A 25,671-nucleotide genomic window follows, 5' to 3' on the forward strand; every position below is an offset into this window, starting at 1 on the left:
GGCAGCAACTTTCTACTCAGGTTGTGATTGGCCAATCATGGTATTGCTGTTGGTGCATTAATTCACGAAGCGTCACAATGGATTTACGTCTCTAGATATCTATAATTCATTTTGTATTATTATCTCAAAAAGTACTGAACGGATTAACACCAAATCAGAACAAGCATTTACAATGCAATGGTCTCGGCATTGTTAAAGTTAAAGCTATTGGCATTGCTCATGACATTATTTTTGTTTATGTTTTTGTTTTTAAAACATTTAAAGAAACGGCATTGTTATTTACAATGTCAATAGCTTAATCACTCTCAGATGCGAGACCTATTGCATTTGCACCCACACACAGAGCCACACACCCAAAGCCACCCACACACACAGAGCCACCCACACAGAGCCCCTCACATAGAGCAACCCACACACAAATAGAGCCACCCTATTGCCCAGAGTCACATGATGCTGAGCTGAGCTGCTGCCAGCGCCGGGATCGAACAGTGACCCCCACCTCCGAGTCCGCCGCTCTGGCCAAAGCGCTTCTCCTCCTTTAAGCTATGGCAAGAGGACAATCGGCCCTTTACAAAACAACTAAATATATAAATGAATAATTCAAAGCTCGCTGGAGTCTACGGAGGAGGCAGTTCTGGTTTCCTGAAGGGCGCGTGGCTCCTGCCAGCACATCTCACAAGTCAGCGAGGTGGATGAAGCCACCGACAGCCACCAGACCACGTGCGTAGGACTGCCAGGGAAGAATGTGGAGCCGAGCTGGGCTGGGACAGAGAAGGGATGGCCCGGCCCCTCTTCAGAGAGGCCCTCCCAGCTCGGGATGCCCGGCCTGGCTCGGCTGCCTCTCGCGGTCGTGTCAGTGCCTGTCGGTGCCTTTCTGTTCAGGATTGTGGGGGATGACGGTTTAATGGCGTGGGGAAGGGAGAGCTAACTTTATACATGGAAATGAGAGATGCTTCTTCCATGCCATAACTCATCTACCCTCCAAGCATTTCAGCAATGTTGTGTATACATTGTGCTGTGCACTGAGCTCTCGCGTGCTCAGGTATAAAAGGGAGAGAACCATTAATCAAAACAGAAACACAAAATCGCGCCGACACATTAAGATGGGCCCTGCCCAGCGCTCTACATTTTACATTGAGCTAGCCACCAGGTGCTTTTAGCAGAGCAGCATGTTTTTTGTGAGCATATGTGTTGGATGCAAGAGTATTTTTGGAGTAGTCTGGAGTAGGTAAGGGTGTGCGTGTGTGGATAGGTGTATGCGTGCATCGCGTGTATGAGGGGGGTGTAAGTTTGCGCTTGTGTACACTTTTGCCTGCGTGAGTTTTTGCGGTGCGGCCAGGCCCAAACACAAGCGAGTGTTTTGACAGTAAGAGTAAGCATGTGTGCTTTTGTGTGTATGTGTGGGAGCGCGTTGTATTCCTTGCACGGGGAGGGTAGATGACGTCGCCGTGTGTGCGTGGGACTGTTTTCCCTGGCCGTGTTGTTCAGGCAGGGGCAGCGGCTCGGTTTCTTTCATTCACGGGAGGCCGATGCTGGAATAACACAGATAATGGGGTTAGCTCTTTCAACTCACAAAGCAGATGTGCGGGTCCCTGCGCCTGCTGCCGGGGGGTGAAGTCTCTGCTTTGTCCGGCTGCTCACACTCTTGTCCCAGGTCTCGGGAGACAGCCCCTCTGGCGGTTCGTCCGGCTCTCTTTCAGAGTGTGCAGCTGAAGAGGGCGACCCCCTCTCCCCCCCAACCAGCATTGTCGATCTCCCCTCCTTGCTCTCCACGTGGGACCCATGTCCTCGAGAGCACGCTGCATGGATTAACGGGACGGCGTCACATTTAACTTGCTGCACTAAAGGTAAGATACTGGAGAGGAACAGCAGGAAGCACTGGTTTTCAGGCTCGATGCACTGCTGTTCTGGCAGATAATTGAAGCATTGCGCAGGGACGTGATGTGCTGCCCAGGAGCGCACAATTTGTCAGTCGAGGCTGCCGGGATTAGAAGCCTGGTCTGCTTGTTCAGACGTCAGCAACAAGTCACTCCAGAGATGGTCGGAGTGCATGTCTAGGTACAGAACACCACCGCCTTTCTCCGAGGTCAAGCAGAAATGCCTCGGAGAAACGCAGTGGCGTTTTCGGATTCGGGGGCGTGTATTTCTTTTCTCTCCTCTTGCCATTGGCTGGAATGTTTACATTCCAGAGGAGAGAAAGAATCGAAAAAACACGCCCCGAATCCGAAGAGGACGGGGCTTCTTTGGAGAGACAAACCTCTTCTCCAATGGCTGATCAGCATTTAAGAGGCCAGCCAATGGAGAAGAGGAGAGAAGAGAGGCGGGTTCAAGCCCCTCTTCTCCAAGTCATTAAATCTCGCAAGCGAGACTGCGCAAGCGCAGCCTTCGCTAGCCGAGACCTAAAAAGGGCTCTTTCTGGACCAAGATCTAGCTTTCTGACAAATTTGGTGTAATTCTGTTCAGGGAGTCAGGCTGTAGTTTTGTGTCAAAATCTCTATGGGAATTAACATTGGAAACACACTCTTTTTGACTTCCCTTGGCGACTGCTTTAACGGATCACCCAGAAACTTGCCATGCACTAGAAAAAGTGGGGCAAATTTTGGGGAAAATTTTGTGAAGAATCATCAAACGCCGCCATAGTTATAAACAAGTCAAAAAACGCTTTTCCTATGGAAACTAGGTCCTAACAATAACTATCTACTGGTGAACGCCAATAGGTAATATGTATGTATGTATATACACACACACATACATATATATATTTTGTTTTCACTTACCTTATTCTTATTTACCTGTATAGTAAAGTCATGCATGGTAAAGGCAGATGTGTGGTAACAGAATACAAATTCATAAGATCATTTCTGAGTGCCACTACTAGCACCCCACTCATACACTTAAGATGAGACTTAAGACTTAAAAGGGTTGACCAAATTGCTTGTTTAAATATCCTGATCTACTTGAGATTATGAACATCCCAGGAGATGGCCCCCTTTAAAGCAGCATTACAGGAGCTATTGCTACTAGATAAGCATTGTGCCATGTCATGGTTTAAACTGTGAAAATGTAATGTACCAGGATAAAACTTAGGGGTGTATGGGAAGTCACAAGCAAATTGGGGGTGAAATCGGCCAAATGGGTCAAAGACACTTACTGGGAGCCTATTTTATAGAAGAAGTGGCGTGAGGCCTGATGGACCGACGGACCAATTCTTAAGCCATTAATGCGCCCCATTTTTTGAGCCGTTTCTTGATAAAATTAACCCTCACACCCCCTGCAGCAGAATCGTTGTACATTCGCTTCTGAGTTGACATATTGCCACTTAGGGCTTTTATCTCGAGATGATGTAAAGAGGGGAACAGAAATGTGATTGCCAAATTTGCTCTAATACGCCAGCAACTGGGGTGCATTTTTTATTGATTTGTCATAAGTATAACTGTTAGAACTGGGGGTCTCTATTTGGCAGAGGTAGGTAGGGTAAGGGGGATACACACTTTAGATAACCCCTGCTCACCCCCTTGGCAGCTTGGCATGAGCAGACAGTCAATCCACATCCTAGCAGAGGCACACTGGATGGCTAAACAAGAAAATACCTACTTTCTAAAAGTGGTATTTTCAAACACAGAACGTAAAAATCACCCTCACTAAAAGATGCATTTTAACATTCTGAGTTCAGGCATACTAAACTTTATTTTCCTACCTTGTTCCTTGGGCCAGTTATGTTTATAAGATGTTATAAATAAACTCCCCATTCTGTTCTGTGGGAACAGGTAGCCTTGCCATAGTGAAAAACGACATTGGCAGTAAATTACTATCAGGACATGCCACACACATCAGGGCATGTCCTGTCTCTTTCTTACTGAAACATGGCTTGACGAAACATCCGGGCCTGATATTGCTAATGCCTTGCCCCCTAATTATTATGTACCTAGAAAAGACAGGATGGATAGAAGGGGTGGGGGAGTGGCACTGTTGATAGACAGACGGTTTGAATGCTCTATTATACCCACTAATGAGATTCACGGGGTAGAAGCTTTGGGTTTTTGCCTTACATTTTCCCCTGCTCAATCCTGTGCCGGTCTGCTGATATATAGACCCCCAGGCCCGTTGGGATCTTTTATCGAGGAGCTTGACACTGTAATATCAGCCTTGAGTATTCAATTTAAACATTTTATCTTTTTGGGCGACTTTAACGTGCATTTTGATAATTTGGATGCCGCTGACACTATCAAAATATTAGATACCACTGCACCCCTGGGCTTATTACCTTACGTGATATCACCGACCCACGATAGAGGGCATACGTTGGATCAGATTTTTTCTACTTCCTCTATCTCTGTAGCTCCCCCTCTTCCTGTGTTATGGTCGGACCATTCTCTACTGACTTTTAAGATTCAGTCTAAGACCGCTGTAACTAGTAGACCTGTCGGTTGTCACGATCCTTCCATCTAGTTACACCAGAAATGATTGAGCAATATAGGCTGTCTCACCCCTGTTCTCTCACAGGGGATTTAGAACTGGACCTCTCTCGTTTTCAAACCTGGCTAGCGCAGTGCTTGGAGGACTTAGCCCCGCCTAAGCGGTCCCTCAAGAAATCTTCACGTGCTTCTGCCCCTTGGTTCATGCTTGCACTCAATGCCAGCAGGAGGCTCTGTAAGAAGGCCGAGAGAGCTTGGCGTGTAAACTATCTAGATCCATTAAAGGAGGCTTATAGGTCCTGTATTAAGGCCTACCATAAAGAAATCTATGTAGCCAAAAAGGCCTACTTCACTCAAAGGATTTAAGAAGCGGCGAATACTAGCAAAGAAATCTTTGCTATTGTGAAAGAATTCACCTCTCCTGCTGCCAGCTCCCCCAAATGTTCCTTCTCGGAGACGTGGGTCTCTCAATTAGCCAGCTTCTTCTCCAATAAAATCAGGAGTATTCAGGCAACTTTTCCCTCTTTTGAACGGGGAGGACTTTCCTGTCCTAAAATCCCGTTTGAGGTGCCCGAGCAGGGTCAACCCAGCCTGACGAGCTTTCCTCCTATCCAACTTCATGCCTCTCTGGAAATTCTCCTAAAAATGAGATCGGGTTCTCCTCTGGACCCCTGCCCTGCTAAGTTTCTGGCTAAAGTGGCCCATGTGATTAACCCGATGGTTAACCCCATCTTAAATTGCTCCTTAGAAACGGGAATAGTACCATCCATCTGGAAACGGGCGATGGTCATTCCACTCCTGAAGAAGCCTTCCTTGGATCACACTATTCATGCCAACTATCGACCCATCTCTTTGCTCCCAGCATTGGCAAAAGTGGCAGAAAAGCACGTTCAGTCTGTCCTCTCGCACTTCGTTGAGTCCCATGGTATTCTGCACCACACTCAGTCCGGCTTCCGTACCAATATGAGCACGGAGACGGCCCTGTTGGAGGTGACTGAGGCCATCAAGGAAGTTCTGGACTCAGGGGGGAAGGCAATGCTGATACTGCTTGATCTCTCGGCGGCATTTGACACCGTCCCTCATGGCCGCCTACTGGCACGTCTTGAGGAGATCGGTATTGGAGGAACGGTGTTCAATTGGTTTTCATCTTTTCTGACCAACCGCCAACAAACAGTCTGGGCACCCCCGCACTCCGCAGAAGTGCCGCCCATGGATGTGGGAGTTCCTCAGGGGTCAATCCTGAGCCCAACTCTTTTTAATATCTATATCTCCCCTCTGGCGGCACTTGCTGAGTCTTTTGGTGCCCAGATTGTCTCATATGCTGATGACACCCAGCTCCTTTTCTCCTGCGGGAAAGATATGGACTTTGATGGTGATCTCATTAAAGGCTGCTTGGAGGCAGTTTTTTAACTGGTTTCAAGAGAATCAACTCAAATGCAACTCGGACAAATCCGAGGTTCTCTTTTTTGGCTGTCCCCCAGATACTTGTTGGAAATCCTGGTGGCCGACGGATATGTCTCCCCCCTCTAATGCGGCACTGGCGGCAAAAAATATCGGGGTCAAGATGGATACCCTTCTCACTTTTAAACCACAAATTATGAGTCTGGTTGGTCAGTGTTTTGGGGTGTTGAAATCGCTTAGAAAATTTCTTCCCCTTCTCCCCATCGCCCATAGGAAAACAACAGTGCAGGCCCTGATAGGAGCCAGGCTTGATTACGCCAATGTCTTGTATCTGGGCCTTCCGAAATTTCTCCTCTCGCGTATGCAGATTGTACAGAACTCGGCCGCTCGGGCGATCTTTGGTCTTGGTCATCGCGCCCATGCGACCGGCCTGCTGCAAACTCTTCACTGGCTGCCTATCCAGAGGCACATTGAATTCAAGACGCTCACACTGGCTTTTAAGACCCTTCAAGGCACGGGCCCTCGTTATCTTAGGAATAGGATCACTCTCCATATGCCAGCCAGAACCTTGCGTTCCGCGTCTCTATCTCTCACCACGGTTCCAGCAATCAGGCGCGCCCGTATAGGTGGACGTTCCTTCAAATATCTCGCGCCCCGGGCCTGGAATGCCCTCCCATTATCTCTAAGAAAGAGTGAGAGCTTGATGTCCTTTAGAAAAGAGCTCAAAACTTGGCTATTTTGCCAATAAGTTTTACCCCCCCTGTTAGAGTTCTGTAGTTTCGGGTCTGACAGCGCCGGGACACTCTGCTTGAGTAGCTGAGCGCTTAACAAAACCCCTTATAACATAACATAACATAACATGTCCTACCTTTCACATACACTGTACCCTGCCTACAGGGATACCTTGGCCCTACCTTAGGGGTGACTAACATGTAAGAAAAGGAAAGGCCAGGGCCTGGCAAGTGGGTGCACTTGCAAACTCGACATGGCAGTTAACAACTGCACACAGACACTGCAGTGACAGGTCTGGGTTACCGTTTCAAACCACTCATGTGGGTGCCACAATCAGTGCTGCAGGCCCACTAGTAGTATTTTATTTACCAGTCCTGGCACACTTAGTGCACTTCACTAGGGACTGATCAGTTATTCAAATATGCCAATCAGGGAGAACCAATCATAATAATTTACACAGGGAGCACTTTCACTTTGACCCTGATCAGCAGTGGCAAAGTGCCCAAAGCATCTAAGCCAGCAAAAACGAAATGAAATTTAACAAAATACCATCATTAGCGCACAGCTACCTCCCGAGACGTGTCCCGGCGCGGGGGGCCGTCGGGAAGATTACGCGAGCTATTGCCCAGAGTCACATGGTGCTGGGCTAACCTGCCACCGGCACCGGGGATCAAGCAGTGAACCCCGTGGTCTGTAGTCAGGCAGCCTGGCTGCTGCTCCATACCTCTTCCAGCACAACATCAAAAAAACAGGCGATGGAGGCAAAAAGTCAGGGGAAACCACGCCAAAGATCTCAAGTCTAAAAATAACAAATTGATATCCAAGTAGATTTTGCCCCTCTGCCATAATTTGGGAGTCAAGCAGTGTCTGGGTACCCTTTATACATTCAAACCTGATCTCTCTGAACCCATCATATTTGCTCTTGCAAGATTTTTAAATTGGGTTTGGCCTCTTACAGCAGCTGAGATGCAGTTATGTGCAGTAGAAGCTATAAGTGTCCAAATGGAAACCTGTAGCCGCAGCAACCTTTCGGCCTTGGTTGGGAGCTTGTTAGAATTGCTAATATTGCAAATATTTCTTCTCTCTGGACAACATCCAGAACTTAATTGTGTCTCATTATTGTATCTTTACACCCCTTCAAGAATTATTAAGCACAGTTATTTGGCAAATTGCTGATACATATTTTTTTTTACTTCTGTGAGTTATTATAAATTCATATTGTACTTTAGCACTTTCACTTTACATGAATTTGTTTCTTGACATCAACATGTATTACTTCTAGTTGCATACTTAACCTGCCGTCAGGAATTGTTATTGGCATACAATACTTTTATACTTTGGAAGCTGTTACAATTTTATTGCATTCTAGCACTCTCTTTATGAACTTGATACTTTACACTGCAACGCATTATTGCTGTCAGGAGTTGCTATGAACTTAGATATGTGTTTGCTCACATTGATTTGATATTTGTACATTATATCTTATTGGATGTTTATGTGATATGTTTGTATGTACTGTACATGTTATGGTCCTTTGCGACAGCAATAAAGGTGTTAATGAGCATGTGTTGTACAAAATGTGTGGTAAAGTAACACGTGCTAAAAGCATGCGTTGTAAAGTTATACAGCCCAATGTAATGACACGAAGTGCTGTGGACATTGACTAAGGGACCAAATTCTCCGTGACCATACCACTAGATCATTATTTCACCATGAAAAACTCCAATCTGAACCGAGATATCATCACAACGGTGCTCTTTGCCATTGCTTCAGAACTGCCCATGACACCATCTCATAGAAACCGTGTGCCAGTAGTTTGGTGGTATCCCATATCATCTGCTTATTACTGCTTGTGTGACTAACTCATAACTTTGCAATGTAAACATCATATACGTGCTCCGTGCCTCCAGCACAGATGTGCTTCATACCATCAGTTCAGAAATGACACATGCAGATGGTCACTTAGTACCTTGTTCTACAAGTACCATGCCGCATATCAGAACAGCAGAGTCCCATGCCATTAGTCTTAGAGGCTAACAAACGAGTAGTTCATAAGTATACCATGATATAAACACAGCATTGCCAGAGCCAATCAGATAAGAGACTTGTCAGGAATTCTGCTTAGAAGTGTCACATGCAAACATCTTTATGATACCTCATGCTGTCTTCTGAGAACTTTTATGACAACAGCTCAGAAATGCCACACGAAATCTGCTCTAATTTCATTTATGCTATGAGATCTAAAGTGCCCAGGCGCATTAACTGATGGATGCTGCATATCCCTAGCCCAGAAGTACGTACTCGCATTAGCTCAACAGTGCCATGTGCTTCCAAAAATCAGTAATCACCCGTATGCCCCATATTACTAGCTAGCTCAGAAATGCCCCATCCACCTCCTGAAATGCTACCATATCATAAAAATGCTGCATGCCACTCGCGCCATCAGAGATAGGTGACTTTCACATGCATACACCGGCACACAAGAATTTGATTGATTTATATTCAGGTAGCTCAAGTTTTTGTGACTGGCTCTCTAGCAGTCACAAACATGGTCACATGTTAATGGAATGTTTAAACCAGATACAGGCTACTATTCACAGCAGTGTTAAGGTTTTAGATGTGCTGAAGCATTTTTAATTTTAGCCTGGAATTCTCCTTATTTTTCACTTATTGTGTTGTATTTAAAAAAAAAAAGGAAAAAGGCTTAGCCCACAGATGAAGGGGGTGGAACGATGGGACTTTTAAATAAAGAAAGTTTCCAAGGCACATTGCAGATCATGAAACAATGACTGGTAAATGGAATGTAGGAAAATCATTACCTTAAGTTCCTGTGCTTGCTTTTCAATCTGAATATAAGCCATACCAGGTGAGGCAAATATATGCTCGATATGTAGATGTTGAACAGTGCCCAGAAAACTGGCCTGAAATGTAATGACAATGGAATTATAATGTAGTTCGACACCTCAACAAAGTATTACATTCAATATTTAAAGTAAACATGCAATATTATTTTGAGGATGGGTGCTGAATATATCGTGTCCCAATGTCTTGAGAGTAATTCTGGGCCTCCTGTTTCTGCACAAACCAATGGAGGCCAAAACATGTCCATGACAGACATAAAACATAAATCAACAAGTCACCAGCTTTAGGAATGGTAATGGTGCCATTTTTAGGTTGAGCCGATCTGCCAGCGCAAGCTGTCTGGTTGAAAAATACCTATTGTGATCTTACCAAAATCTTACAGTGGGCTTAGAGCCCACCCATTGCTTAACATTGGTTGTCTTTGTCGTCACCTGAAGCATAGCCTCTATCATCACCTTTTCAAGGATGGCTGGCATCCTTCCCTGGATAATAAAAGGGAACTACTTTTTTTTTTCTTGCTGAAAAGCGTACATGCACTTTTGCTGTGAAGGATATGGTATGCAGTAAAGGGCTTGGAGCCTGCCCATTACTTACCATTTGCTGGCTTGATTGGCATTCTTTTTTGTTGCCTCGTAATGGGCCACCATATGCTTCATGTCACATCCTTTTATTTCTCTGAAGCATGGACCAAGTACTAATTGGTTTTATTTGATTACGGTCCTTCTGCTGCTCGCCATGTGATTCAGGGCGCCTTTTTTCATTTTTTTCTGTCCATCATTTCCACTTTCATGCTACTCTTTTGGCTTGCTTTTAACTCCCGACCTACAGTTTTGTTTGTTGTTGCCTTAGTTTTGCACTTCAGCGCTGCCTTGTATAGCACCAAACAAATGGCACTGAATAGCGACTTTTTAAAGTGCCTCACTTTTTGGCAGAGACACAGTTAATCCATTTATCTTTAAAACCTATGTCCTCAGTCTTAAATGGTTTCCCTACTCTTCTCGGTGCATACAAAGTATGTGTCAGTTTAAAGCGCTCCAGTTTTGTGCAGCGCAGAAAATACTGCTCTTTCTCCTTAAAACCTGTGCCTAAATCCTCATTCTCATATGTATTCCATCGAAAGCACTTTGAGGCTTCCTATATTTATTTGCACTTAGGTGCAAGAGATGTAGCCTAACAGCCACAGCTACTCTCAGCTCCAATCTATCTCACTCGACAACAATGTACCCCACTCCAGCACATTATACCCCAAGCCACTCCGCTTTACCCAAATCTACCCCACTCCAATCTACCCCACTCCAATCTACCCCACTCCAATCGACCTCACTAGAATCGATCCCACTCCACTCTAATCTACCCACTCCACTCTCCACCAAAATCTAACCTATTCCACTCCAACTTGCCCCACGCTACTCACTCCAATCTACCCCTCTCTTCCCCACTTCACTCCAATCTACCCCGGTCTATCCCACTGCACTCCAATCTACCCCACTCCACTCCAATCTGCCCCACTCGCTTGTACCTCAATGTACCCCACTCCAATCTTCCACACTCCACCCCATTTTATCTGACCCCACTCCAATCTACACCACTCCACTCTACCCCCAGTTCACCCCACACCACTTCAATGTACTCCACTCCACTCTAGGCCAATCAACCTCACTCCACTCTAGTCCACCCCAATCTACCCGAACTATCCCACTCCACTTCAAACAATCTGCCCAATTCCACTCCACTCTACCCCAATCTGCCCCACTCCAATCTACCCTACTCCAGTGTACCAGACCCAACTCCAATCTACCCCATTCCAATCTACTATCTACCCACCTCCCTCCACTCCACTCCAATCCACCACACTTTACCCCATCTATCCCACTCCACTACAATCTACCCCACTCCACTCCATTCCACCCCACCCCACTCCATTCCAATCTAAGCCAATCTAGCCAAAGGTAACCCAATCCACTCCACTCCACTCTACCCCCAATCTACCCCACTGCAATCTACACCTCTCCACTCCAATCTACCCCACTCCACCCCAATTTACCCCATTCCACTCCACCCCATCTACACAACTCCAGTCTACCCCAATTTAATCTAATCTACCCCAATCTACCCTACTCCACTTCAATGTACCCCAATCCACTCCACTCAAATCTACCCCAATCCAATCCAATCCACCCCATCTACTCACTACAATCTCCATTCCACCCCAATGCACCCCACTCCAATCTACTCCTCTCCACTCATTACAATCTACCCCAAACCACTAAAATCTACCCCACTCCACTATACCCCACTCCACCCAAATCTACCCCACTACACTCACGCCAGTCCACCCCAATCTACCTCATCCCCTCCCAATCTACCCCACTGCACTCCACCCCAATTTACTCTGCCCACTCACTCCAATCTACCCTAATCTACCCCAATCCACTCCAATATACCCTACTCCACTCCAATACACCCCACTCCATTCTACTCCACTCTACCTCACTGCACTCTACCTCACTCTACTCAAATCTACCCCACTCCACTTTACCCCACTCCAATCTGCCCCACTCCAATCTACCCTAATCTATCCCACTCTTCCCCACTCCACTTCCAAATACCCCAATCTACCACACTCCACTGACTCCAAGCTACCCAAATCTGCTCCACTCCACCTCAATCTACCCTAAATATTAAATATACCCCAATCTACCCCACTCCATTCTACTCCACTCAACTCAACCCCAATCTACCTCATACCACTCCAATATATCCCAATCGGCACACTCCACTATCTTCCCCCACTTTAACTGACCCCACTCCACACCAAAATACCCCCACTTCATTTTATTCTACTCCAATCTACCTAAATCTACCTCACTACATTCCAATCTACCCCACACCGCTCAAATCTACTCAACTAAAATCTACCCCACTCCACTCTCCCCACTACAATCTTCTCCAATGTACCACACTCCACTCTACACCACACCACTTGAATCTACCCCACTCCACTCCAATCTACTCCAGATACCTCAAACCACTCCAATCCACCTTGATCTATCCCGCTCAACTTCAACCAATCTACACCACACCACTCTAATCCAATCTGCCCCACTCCACTCATCTACCCACTCCAATCTACCTCACTCCACTCCAATCTACACCACCGCACTCCACTCCAATCCACCACACTACACTTTATCCCAATCTACCACACACCACTCAAATCTACCCCACTCCACTCTAATCTACTCAATGTAACCCAAGCTACCCCAATCCAACCCTCTACCCAATCAAACCACTCCACTCTACCCCACTTCACTCCAGTCTACCTCAATACACTCCAATCTACCTCTCTCCACTGCAATCTACCCCACTCCATTCCAATCAACCCCACTCCACTTCAATCTACCCCAATCCAATCCACTTCACTCCAATCTACCCACTACACCCCAATCACTTCAATCTACCCCACTCCACTCAAATCTACCCCACTCCATATCAACATACCCCACTCAACCCCACTACATTCATTCCAGTCTACCCCAATATACCTCATCCCCTGCCAATCTACCCCACTGCATGCAACTCACCCATATTTAGCCCACTCCACTCACTCCAGTCCATCCCAATCTACCCCAATCCACTCCAATCTATCTCAATTTACCCCCTCTACTCCATTCCAATCTAAACTACCATAATCTCCCCCACTCCAATCTACTCTACCCTAATGTAACCCACTCCATTCGATTCCACCCCAATCTACCTTGATCTACCTCACTCCACTCCAATCTGCCCTGTGACACAAAGTACACAAAAAAGTAATGGATGGAATGCTTGAATTAATCTCAGCCCCCTGCTATGTACTCGGGCTGCATATTTGTGTTCCGGTTCAGAGAGGACCTGTCTTGGTAGTTCGGGCTAACTGTTCTGATTAGAGCAAGGGAAAGACTGATTTGCATACAGCTGGGACAAACTAAGGTGACATGATGTGCAAAATAACAATGGAATTGGGATGCGCCCGAGTAACTACTAGTGGCAGAGATTTCTTCATGCATGATATCCATCACCTTTTCGTATACATTAGTGTTTGTGGAGGGGCACGTGGCCCCATTCCCCAGGCCAATTTCAGACTGAGGGACCCCATCAGAAGTGTGGCTCAATGATTAGAGCGGCAGACCCTGATGCAGAGGTCTAGCCCGGGACCAGGGTTCAATTCCCCGCCTCGGCGGGTCTTGGGCTCAAAATTCCACGGACCTGATAATTCTCGCCTCGTGCTATTCCAATCATGGAGTCCCACTCTGCAACTCTGGGCAATAGCTTGCTTAATCTCCACAACGGCCCCCACAATGCTAAGGATGCCTGGCCTCCACCTTGGGGGTGCCCAGGAGTGGACGCCTCACAGGGAAAGCCAGGATGGGTTCCACAGCGGTATTCGTACAAGCGCCTTGAGACCCTTGCAGGTGAGTAGTGCGCTATACAAGTATCAATTTACAAATTACAATTTATATCCCCGGGGCCCGATCAATTATCAGGGGGAGGGAGGCTTGCGGCGCCCGTTGCCAGGCTGATGTAGTCCCCGGGGAAGTCATTTGCTGGGGCCGGGCAGTACTTTGAGGAAGAGAGGGGGCACGCATGCCCCCTCCCCAGTCAGCCCTGTGTACCCCATTCCCCGGGTCCGGGCAGCTTTTTTATGTGGCCCCACTCCCCTGACCAATATCGGCTCCACTGACCTCATCCCCCAAGGCCCAGCAGCTTCTAGAAGGGGGAGGGGGGCACATCGCCCTCCTTTCCAGGTCGATTTCTGCCTTGGGGACCTCATACCCTGGGGCCTAGCTCAACCAAAGTTGGGTACCCAGGGCACCCACAATACTGTCGGTGGGGTACACAGGGGGAGCCCCGTGGCCCAAGCTGGCTCCCCACATCCAGCAGGAGCCGGCATTGCTTCAGCCGCAGGGAGCAGCTCCTAATGATGTTCCCTGCAGACTGGAGCAAAATTTAGATCTGTTTCCCAGGGAAACAGATCTAAAGTCTGCTCCCAGCAGGTGGGAGCATTTTTTTTAAGCACTCTGGGAGCAGACTTGGTGTTTGCTCCAGATTGGTGGCAGATTTTAAAACGCTCCTGCCAAGTGAGAGCAAGCACAGGTCTCCCTCGCTAAAAGGGACCGGCCCCGGGACTGGGCTCCCAGGGACTCTCGAGGCACATGGGAGGGGGCTGTGTGGTCCCCCTACTCATACGGAGACTATTCTGCCTGGGGGTAGGCTCCCTGGGGCCTCTTGAGGAACAGGGAGGGTGGCCACTTGGCCCCCTCCCCATAAAAATGAAGGTTGGCCCCAGGGCTGGGATCCCCGGAGTCCCTGGCAGCTCAGGGAGGGTGACCACGCATCCCCCTCACCAAATACAGTGGTCAGCCCTCTGGTGGGCTCCACTTCACCTCTGGAAGCTCGGGAGGTGTTCTCTTAGGTCCCCCTACCCTATATGAAATCAGCACCAGGGTAGGCTTATCAACGCCTAAAGTATTTAAATTTGGCCCGGCCACTATTTTATTCTTCTGTTGCCATGATAGTCGTGCGGGATTGCAGAATAAAAATGTTTGCCCTTCCTTTTTCTTTTTTTTGGTTTCAGTCAGGGTCCCTCTGGTTTTCCACGTGCAGCCTAGGGGTTCAGGGAATCCCTACCCTGCCCCCATATATCTTTATTTTTTACAACTTCAGGACAGGGGGCTAAGTGCCCGAGTCCTAATATGGCTGCCAAAAACATTTTTCTAATGTTTTCTGACAGCCAATCAGATTGCTCATTCTCACAGGAGTCTTGCCCATGGAAGTGAGATGGCCCAAGGGAAATAAAGCTCCCTGGACCAATCAGAATGTGCTATCTTTAAATTGGCACTCCCATGAGAGGCACTGACACTTTCACGAGCCCAACCATTCAAATATGTATATTGTTGTACCCTTAATATCTCAAAACTGAACAGATTTACAGTAAATCACAAAAAGCACAATCTACGGATGGACCAAGATGTGGCTTCCTGCCAAATTTGGTATCATTCAATTCAGCAGTTTTGGGTGTAGCCTTGTCTAAGGAATTCAATGGAAAATGCATGGGGATTTTATGTTTTGGGAACCCCTTTCTTTCTCAGCCCCTGCTTGACATATCACCCGAACCTTCCCAAGAAGGAGTGGAGGTGAATAAGCTTTTTTTGGGGGAAAAGTTTTGTTAAGATTCATCAAACAGGTCCAAAGTTATTAGCAAACCAAAAAACACTCTTTCTATGTAAAAGTCGAACTAACTATAGCTACCCAGTGGTATAGATTGTAAAAAATATATGTGAGGAGTAAAGACTTGCGTTCTAAAGACAGTCATCATTATTTTAAATGAAACTGCGGAGTAAAGACATAAAGAGTAAAGTCTGTGGAGTAAAAGCATGAGGACTAAACATTTGTGAACTATCTGATATTCTGGGGGAGTTTTGATGCCCTGAAGAAGTGAGCTGCACGGTTTGATAGCTAGGAAAGAGAACCAACAACCCTGAAAATATGGGGTGACCAGATGTCTAGATGAAGTACACAGAGAAGCTGAAGGAAAGTATGGGATCAAATTGTCCTTAAAGTATGCAGGTCCTTGCAGAGAAACTGAAGACTGAGGAGGAAGTGTCAAAGTGAGATGGGCTGTGACAAATTGAATAATTTGCATCCTGTGGACTAGGTAGGCTGGACATCCAAATTAAGAAAATATTTGGGTCTGTACGTAATCAGGGTTTGGGCTATGGTACAACAAACTTCAAGGGGAAGGTAGGCAATGAGGTTTTATTTAGCATCTTGATTAATGAGAAGCAGTTCCCGTTAAGCTGATTGTTCCCCCTCTTTCTCTTGTCAAATCAATCAAATAAGAGATCTCAACAGTCATAGCATCTGGTGTCAGGGTTAGGGGCTGGCACCTAATTCACCAGGCCACCAATCGGGGGACCAAGGAGACAATTGTTTTCTAAAGGTAATGATCTCAGTCTTATTTTTTTTTTATAACTATTTTTATAGGGTTTAATACTTGTACAACAACAAAACGAAGCTGCACAGTACTTGAATGTACCCACTTCAGCAAGTAATCATTACATGCAATCACATCAGACATCTTAACCAAGCTTTATGGTGTCTTTCTGGGCAGCTGTGGAATTTGCATACACATTTTTCTGCCATTCCACACAACCATTCAGCTATCAGAAGTGCTTGCTTAGATCTCCAATGACGTGCTATGTCCCTTTTGGTGATAAGAAACACCAAAGCTACAAGAATTCACGGGCTCCCACCTCACTCATCCATCATCCCTAGAAGAATCCATTTTAGTTCAGGCTCCACTGATCTACCCATAACCTGCATCAGTGTGTGGTACGTATTTCTCCAGTATCGTATCGCAGGGTATTCCCATATCATATGAAACAATCATTGGCATAGCCAATAGGTCTCGCTTTTGGGACCTTCTAAGTATTTAGTTGTGCAGCAAAATATCCTTGGTACAACAACATCAACTGTTGCATGGCGAAACACTTATAAGGTCACAAAGGCGAGACCTATTGGCTATGCCAATGCTTGTTTATTTTTATAAATTAAGCATTGATTCAAGTACACATCTACACACAACAACACAACAAGCAAGGCTGAGTCCTAGAGAGGAAACAAAGAACCAATCCGTGCTTACAGCCTGAACGGCAGCAAACACACCCGGCGTCAGCGCTCTACCTACAGAGTTAATAGACGCTGGGGTTCGAGGCCTTTGAGGTGAAGGACGGCCTTGGTGCGAACAAAGCAAAACTGTGAAACTGGAAGGCAGGACAAAATCTCGCAAGTGTAAGGAAAGGCGCACAAAAAAAGATGGGACGGAAGGAAGAACGTGTGACAGGAGGAAAAGAAGAAGGAATAAGGAAAGGATTGCAGGTGAGCTAAGAAGGAAGGCAGGTGAGGGAAGAAGGAAGAGGGAATATAGAAAAGACAAACGGAAGAAAGGACAGACAGAAGGAAGGAAAGAGTGAAGGATGGAATAATGGAAGAGAGGCAGGAAAGAAAGGTGGGAAGCAAGGGAGCAGGGAAAGGAGAAAGAATGGAAAGTCCGGGATCCTGGGGCAAAGGATGGAGCGGACAGGGGATACTATGGAGGGATAAATAAAATGAGGGAAGGAACGACAGGGAACGTGAGAAGGAAAGGGACGGATGTAAAAAAGGTAGGGCAGAAGGAAACATGGAAGGTAGGAAGGATGGACGGAAGAGGGAAGGTAGGGCGGAGCAGACCGAGGGAGGGGGAAAGAAGGAAGGTGGACGGACAGGGAAAGAACCTAGGGAGGGACAGAGAAAGGGGGCAAAGAGGGAAGGAATAAAAGGAATGAGAAAATAATGGGGCAATAGAAAGAATGAAAAAGAAAAGGACGAGGGAATTAACAAGGCGAAGGTGAAAGAACAAAGAAACAAAGCGCTGGGGTGAAGATGCAGTTAGGTACGGGGAGAGAAGGATGAAAGATAGAAAGAACTAGGGGCATATTCACGAAGAGCCGTTTAGACACAGCAAAAAAAATACAAGAAGTATTACATTTGTAAAAGCTTATTTGTACTTTTGTAATCACACAGGTGGGTGAGTTTTACAGTAGACACCAGCTTCATGTGGGATGGCTACAAAGAAATATTACATTCTTCTGTATCAGCTTGCACCTTTGTCAACAAACACTGAAGAAAGACTGTGTATATGAACTATGTGGTACACATAGAGAGGATGCATTGATAAACATTTTCTAAAGACCACTTTGTTTCCACAGTATTTGTAGAATCTTTAATATCGATGCCTATACATAAACGGTGATGGATATACGCCGCGGTTCATGGCAGATTACTGTGCATATTACACTACATAGGTAGTTCTCTTTGTGTTATTGGGTATGCGGACACCGTGAAAGGACCATGGCCAGGATGGGAACAGGAGTGGGGGTCGAAGGGCACCCCCATAAAAACAACAAATAAAAAAGCTGCAATAACCTGGGAAGTCAGCACTAGACAGTACATCAGCAGCAGCAGATAGAGAGGCTATAGGGGGGCAGCTAGCAGAAACGCAGAAGTGGGGCTGCTGACAAGCAAGGCAGGGAAGCGGCAGACAAAATAGGGCGGTGAAAAGTCAAGAGAGAGCAACACAGAGCGGAAGAACAATGAGGGAGAAGCTAAAACAACATGCACTCATGGAATTCTTAAGAAAAAGGAATCAAGAGAGCAACGCAGGTGGAGAAAAGCAGAAGGACGATAGAGAGCAACACAGAGAATGGAGAGAAGCACATGGGAGAGATCTAAAAACACTTTCAATCACGCAAAAAGCTTAAGCAAAAAGAAAAAAGCAAGCATGTTAAGGCAAAACGTCAAAAAACAATAAAAAAGGACGCGTGTGGTGCGCGCAATGATAAAAGTGAAGGCGAAACCTAAAAAAATGTGTGTATAACTCACATTCACAATCCAGACTCAAATCGGCAATCGAAGGGAACGTTTGTCAGAGTGGATGTAGCTGCCAGCGGTGTAATACCCAATGAAGGGCCTCCCGTCGGCCGTGAAAGTGATGGCAGGGACGCGCTCTGTGGTGGGGAAGGGGCAGAGCGAGGCGCTTGGGAGAGCAAGGCTTAATGAGCCACTAAAGCCACATCGCGGCTGCACTCGTGCATGCGCTCGTGAACGCAAGCTTGAGACCAGGAAAAGATTGTGGTAGCACTTTGAAAAGCCACTAATTAAATGTCTCGCAGCGCAGCGCATGCGCTGGCTCAGCGAGACCTAAAAAGGTGCCTATGTGTTGTTGACATCTTATGCACCGTGGGTCTAGACCTCTCTTTATTTTATTTAGCCATGTGGGGCTGTAGTATATTCTGTGTAGGTTTTTAAGTTGAATTTGCGCAGTCTCATATATATTGCAAGCGTCCTAGGTGCCATTTTGGCCTCTACCCAGTCTTCCTCTTCTAAGGGGGCACACATCGCCTTCCCTTCATTCCCTCCGTTGCACCATGGGGCCAGGGGTATTATTTACCAGGGTGATACAGAGGAGATTATTTTCTGCCCTATTTGTGATTCAACGATATGCGCCTCTAAGGGGTTGTCTCAGTCTTATTATTGTTCAGCCGCAAATAGTTGAAGGTCATCCACTCTGCCACAGCTACAAGTTGGAAAAGTCTCTTGAATGGAAAGAGTTTCAGCTGAGAAGTTAACGATGATTTGTGTATCATCAGCATAAACCATGATGTCAAAGGAGGAGAGTAACGAGGTTATAAGAGTCATGTAGACTGTAAACAGGATTAGACAAAGGGAGGAGCCTTTGGGACCAGAAATCTCTAGATTGTGCATTGGGGCACGTGTTAAGCAGAATACATTTGTGGGTTTGGTCGAGGGTAGTGGGTGAGTGCTACACCAACTTGCTTTGCAAATTATTAACATGATGCAAGTTAATTGATGAGACAGTGGTGGCATGAAAAAAAGCCTTTGAATTGGTAGGAGGGCAGAGGTAAAATTGGCAAGTTCTTAACTTTCAGCAAGTGCAGAATATCTAGGGAATAGGTGGTAGCTCCTGGAGAGTGCAGGGGTCAAGGAGTAGGATTTCAGACTCTGGGTATACGGATGGACATAGAGGGTTTTCTTAGGCGCACCTTTGATGTACTGCTGCATGGACATACAGTTGTGTCCCTTTAAATGAGCTGGCATTCGGCTAGGACGTATGTTGAGTCAAGACTAGAGTGCTAACCTAGTGTCATGTAAATAAAATGGTGGACAGAATAAAAACACCATTCTGGAGCCCAGTTGTTCGAATACCGTGCTGGAAGCTCCCTTCCTTGCTGTATTGAGCACACCAATTGTCAAATATGGACCAAGTCTCCTGCAAACCAAGCACAAGTTAAGCAAGCAGGACTGTAAAAAAGGTAAACATAGTCCAGGTAACAAGGTGTCCTTACCAGAGGAGCACCCTCTACAAGATGGTGCTTCTAGGGCTAGACGTGCAGCAGTTTCACTAAAATAAGCCAGCATTCCATCATGGGGATGTGTTGAGTCAAGACTATAGTGCTGAATTGAGAGCGATGTAAATTAAATGGTGAACGTAACATAAACGTCAAATCGGAGCCCATCCACTCCAATACCATTCAGGAAGCTTTCTTCCTGGTGGTATTTACTCCGAAAAGAAATCAAGTTAAAACCACAATGCGGAAAAATAAACACAAACTTAATAAAAAAGAAGATTAAGCTGCCCAAGAGAGGCTCATCTAATGGGGTGCTCCAAGTGTCAAATATAGAACCAGGCACCTCCAAACCAAATACAAGGAAAACAAACAGGACTGTAAAGATGGAAAATGTAGTCCAGTCAACAAGCAGCATCCCTCACAAAAGTGCTACCTGGATTAAACGTGCAGCAGTATCCCTGAAATAAACTGGCATTTAGCCCGAGGCTTACTGAGTGAAGAAGAGAGAGCTGACCGAAGCAAGATGTAAAATAAAATGGCTGCATAACATAAACCTCAAAATGGAGCCCAGCCAAAGTTCACTTCCTGATGGATTCACACAGATAGAAAATCAAGTAAAAATGAGAGTGAGAAACAAACACATAACCTAAACAAAGGAGCACTCCCAATACCTAATATGGAGCCAGGCACCTCCAAACCAACCCAAGAAAAGTAAATGACTGGAAAGTCCAGGTGACAAGTGGTCTTGACCAGAGAGAAGCCCTTCAGAGTCGGGTTTCTCTCCCTCTACTACTCATATAGAATTCACACTTGAAAATATGTAACTGAAATTTACTTTATTCCATTAATAAAACTCCATTCTCTAACATCTTTTATTAACCCAGCTATCACTGCAAATTTGTGCACAAGAAAGTTGTGCAAAGCTATGATCTAAGAATGCTAGCACCAAAGTTACAGAGCACTGCCCATAGCCACCTCACATGAAATAAGCTCACGACCCATGGCCAGTTCCTCACCGCCACCCCGGCTTCCAACACCACCGACGACACCCTAAAATGCATCCTCCTAAACGTACGTTCCATACACAAACACACCATGGAAATCTGGAACCTACTCGACTCTCTCTCGCCCGACATCGCCTTCCTCACAGAGACCTGGACCAATGCATCCTCCGACATCAGCACCGCCATCCCAGACAGATACAAGATCCAGAGGAAAGACCCCCCACAACCACCCAGGAGGGGGCCTCGCCATCGCCCACAAGAGCACCCTCTGCTTCACCACCTCCAGCAAAATCTTTCCCTCCGCCGCACACCTGCACTTCCAGATTCAGACCACCTCCAAAGTAACACTCCGAAGAACCGTTATCTACAGACCCCCGATCACCCAACACCCTTCACCACCACCATCACCGACTTCATAGCACCCCACGCCATCAACAAACTACAAACTCATTGGAGACCTGAACTTCCACCTCGACAACCCCAGTAACCCCAACTCCACTATCCTTCGTGACAACCTCGCCAGCATCGGACTTAAACAACTCGTCAACACACTGACCCAGAGAGCAGGACACATTCTCGACCCCATCTTCGCGGCAGGAAACCGCATCCAATTCAGCCACACAACGCAGCCGCCATGGACTGACCACCACTGCGTACACTTCGCCATCACCAAACACAAGGCACCCAAACCAGCTGCACGCCCACCACGAAGGAACTGGAGCAAGGTTACAGACGAGCAACTTAACTCCACCCTCACCTGAGACAACCGCACCTGGGCACCCGACGCAAATGAAGCAGCAAGAGAACTCCACACCTGGATCTCCAACTGCGCAGATGAGGTCGCCCGCCACGCAACCCCGACAGACAACGTCCCAGGAAAGCCGCCAGGTTCACCACCGCTCTCCAAGAAGCCAGGCGCACCTGCAGACACCTGGAGAAGAAGTAGAGAAACACCAAGACAACCGAAACCCACACCACCTACAAGGATGCCATGACAGACTACCACAACCAGATCAGAGCCACCAAGAGGAATGTCAACCACAACAAAATCCTGGCCAACTCCACCAACTCCAAGGAACTTTTCAGTGTCATTCAAGAATTCACCAACCCACTAAGCGAAGCCACAGACATCACCCCATCCCAAGACCTCTGCGACAAGCTTGGAACCTATTTCCACCTCAAGACCAAAAACCTGTACAACAACTTCATCGACCATCCACCAGGCACCAAAGACGGCCCCCCGCCCGCCAGAAAGACCAGCCAGCCCACCATCTGCAACTGGACACTGATCACGACCGAAGACACCGCCTCGACCATGAAAAGCATCCACTCGGGGTACCCCACCGACCCCTGCCCCCCTCACATCTATAACAGAGCCACGGCAGCCATCACACCCGAACCAAAATGCACCAGTAACACCACCTTCAAAACAGGCACCGTCCCAGATGACTTGAAGTGTGAAGAAGCCGGACCCCTGCTCAAGAAGCCCACAGCTGACCCCACCAACCTCAAGAACTATCGGTCCATCCCGCTCCTCCCCTTCACAGCCAAAGTTCCAGAGAAAACAGTCAACAGGAAACTGACACGATTCATTGAAGAGAACGCCGTCCTCGACCCGTCCCAATCCAGATTCCGAAGCAACCACAGCACAGAAACCGCCGTACTCGCTGCCACAGACGACATCCGCACCTTCCTGGACCAAGGCCACTCCGCAGCCCTCATCCTACTTGACCTATCAGCGTCCTTCGACACACCGTCTCACACCGCACACTAGTCGCCAGACCACACGACGCAGGCATACAAGGAACAGCCCTGGACTGGATCCGATCATTCCTCACTGGTAGAAGCCAAAGGATCAGACTCCCACCCTTCCTCTCCGATCCCACGAAAATCACCTGCGGGGTCCCACAGGGTTCATCCCTGAGCCCCACCCTCTTCAACATCTACATGGCCCTCCTCGCAGCCATCGTCTGACACCATGGCCTCAACATCGTATCCTACACCGATGACACCCAGCTCATCCTCTCACGCACCAAAGACCTCACCACTGCCAAACTCAACTCAGAAAGGAATGCAAGATGTCGCAGTCTGGATGACCAACAGCTGCCTGAAGCTCAACGCCGAGAAGACAGAAGTCCTCCTCCTCGGTACCACCCCTTCTACATGTGACAGCACCTGGTGGCCGACCGCCCTCGGAAGCCCACCTACCCCCTCAGACCACGCCAAGAACCTCGGCATCGTACTCGACTCACCCACCATGAACCGACAGGTCAACGCCATCACCTCCAGCTGCTTCAACACCCTCCGCATCCTCCGCAAGAACTTCAAGTGGATCCCCCCTAAGTAAAAGAAGACAGTCACCCATGCACTTTTCACCAGCAGACTGGACTGTGGAAACGTATTCTACGCCGGCATCAACAAGTCCCTACTCAGGAAACTCCAGACAATACAGAACACCGCCGCCAGACTCATTCTCTGCATCCCTGACACAAACACATCAGCCAACACCAACGAAGTCTCCACTGGCTCCCCATGGAGAAAAGAGTCACTTTCAAAATCCTCACTCACGCCTACAAATGCCTACACAACAATGGACCCAAATACCTCAACTACAGAATCAACTTCCATGCACCCAAAAGAAACCTCTAATCTTCCAACCTCACACTGGCCGAAACCCCGTGCATCCACAGAGCAAGAGCAGGCGGAAGATCCTTCTCTCACATTGCAGTCAAGACCTGGAACGAGCTACCGGCAGACCTCAGACTCGCCCCTTCCCTGAACACCTTCAGGAAGACCCTCAAGACCTGGCTCTTCAGCTACACAGATCTGAAGATCCCCCCCCACCCCAGCACCTTGAGACCTTCATGGGTGAGTAGCATGCTTACAATTCCCTGATTGATTGAATCTGCAAGAAGTTAAACACGCGTAACTGTGTCTAGTTCCCTTGTTTGCATAATGCACTAGATAAGGTTGTGGTTTCTGTTCATTAGAAGGATTTGATCACTAATTTGGGTCATTATTTGGATGTTTATTCAACTAATCCTATTGTGCTGCAAGATTCTAGAGGCCCATGGACTTGAGTGATCAGAATATATTACCTCCAACCGCCTATGGTTTTTGTAATTGCAATACTGCAAAGATATTTGATACATAATGAATTGAAAACTAATGCTTGTAGAATTCTGAATTCTAGTCTCTGTTGAATTCTTGAGCACAACTGTATCAACAGAAACAAGCACTGATAAATGCATTCGGTTTTGCCTATGTGAATAATAATAAGCTGTTTTTTGTTTGTAAGTTGTTGCTTGGTGAGCAGTTGTGCAATATAAGTTACTGAAACGTCATTAAAGTGTTATGACTTACAATTACAATCGCCTAATGGAAATAATAGGCAGCGAGTAGGCTGCCATACAATTTACTATGTTTAACAAGAGAAAGGCACGTGGTTTAAGGCATGGTAAGTAATGCATAGATGACAGATGAAGCAGGGACTGTGCATGCAAGAGAGAGGTTATAGGGATATGAATATATAGAAATACCAAACTTACCACCAAAAACTTCTGTTTTAAGTCACTCCTAAGCCATTAGTGCCTTATCTTGTGGAATCTAACTGCAGAGTACAAAAAACGTCACACAGCTCATTGAATAACACTCACGCTATTTCCCCAATTCATCCACCATCCTTACCATATTATAAGAATTTAGAACAAAAAGTGCTATTGCTAACTTTACTATGTACTTTATAGTTGTGTTTTGTTTGCTCTTATCTAGTGCAGAAGTGAAGCAGACCAGGACACATATCTATATATATTTTATCTGGTGTTTAACACAATCAACGAAATCCAGTTTATGTTGTATGTTCCCTAACCCAGTTTCTATGTTTGCTATAAGAAGTGAATATACTTAATAGAATCATAAAAAATCTATTTATTTTTAACATCATCAAATAAAGGACAACACGCATTGACCAGCTGAGAATAACTAGCATTACAAAAAGTAAATAGAACAGCATTGTCTCACACATAAAGAAGTACAGAGTTATCGAACAGGCAGAAGTTAATACAGCATAGGCAAAAAGGCAACATGTGTGGCGTGGCTGAGGAGTGGGCAGACAGTCTCAGATTACATACGTAAAGGGGAAGGCGAGGTGCCATGTAGGAGCGTTCGGTCAGAGTTGCAGACTTGATTATTTGAAAAGTGTGGAGAATGCAGAATCCCAGGGAACTGAAACAGTGCCCACTAGGATTGGTCCCTGTAAAAAAGAACAGAATGCTTAGCAGGAAAAGTGTACTCCTTGGTCTAACGCTG

General features: G+C 46.6%; 1 protein-coding gene across 1 annotated transcript in view; it reads right to left on the reverse strand.

The window, feature by feature from the left end:
* Positions 1-25,671, reverse strand: part of CD109 (CD109 molecule) — a 750,032-nt gene that overhangs the window by 514,060 nt on the left and 210,301 nt on the right. Inside the window, exon 12 of the mRNA XM_085610953.1 lies at positions 9,368-9,469. Within this exon, the coding sequence (XP_085467079.1) occupies positions 9,368-9,469 (102 nt within the window). The remainder of the gene's footprint in view (positions 1-9,367; positions 9,470-25,671) is intronic.

The sequence above is a fragment of the Triturus cristatus genome, chromosome 6 (assembly GCF_964204655.1).
Source record: "Triturus cristatus chromosome 6, aTriCri1.1, whole genome shotgun sequence".
Taxonomy (NCBI): domain Eukaryota; kingdom Metazoa; phylum Chordata; class Amphibia; order Caudata; family Salamandridae; genus Triturus; species Triturus cristatus.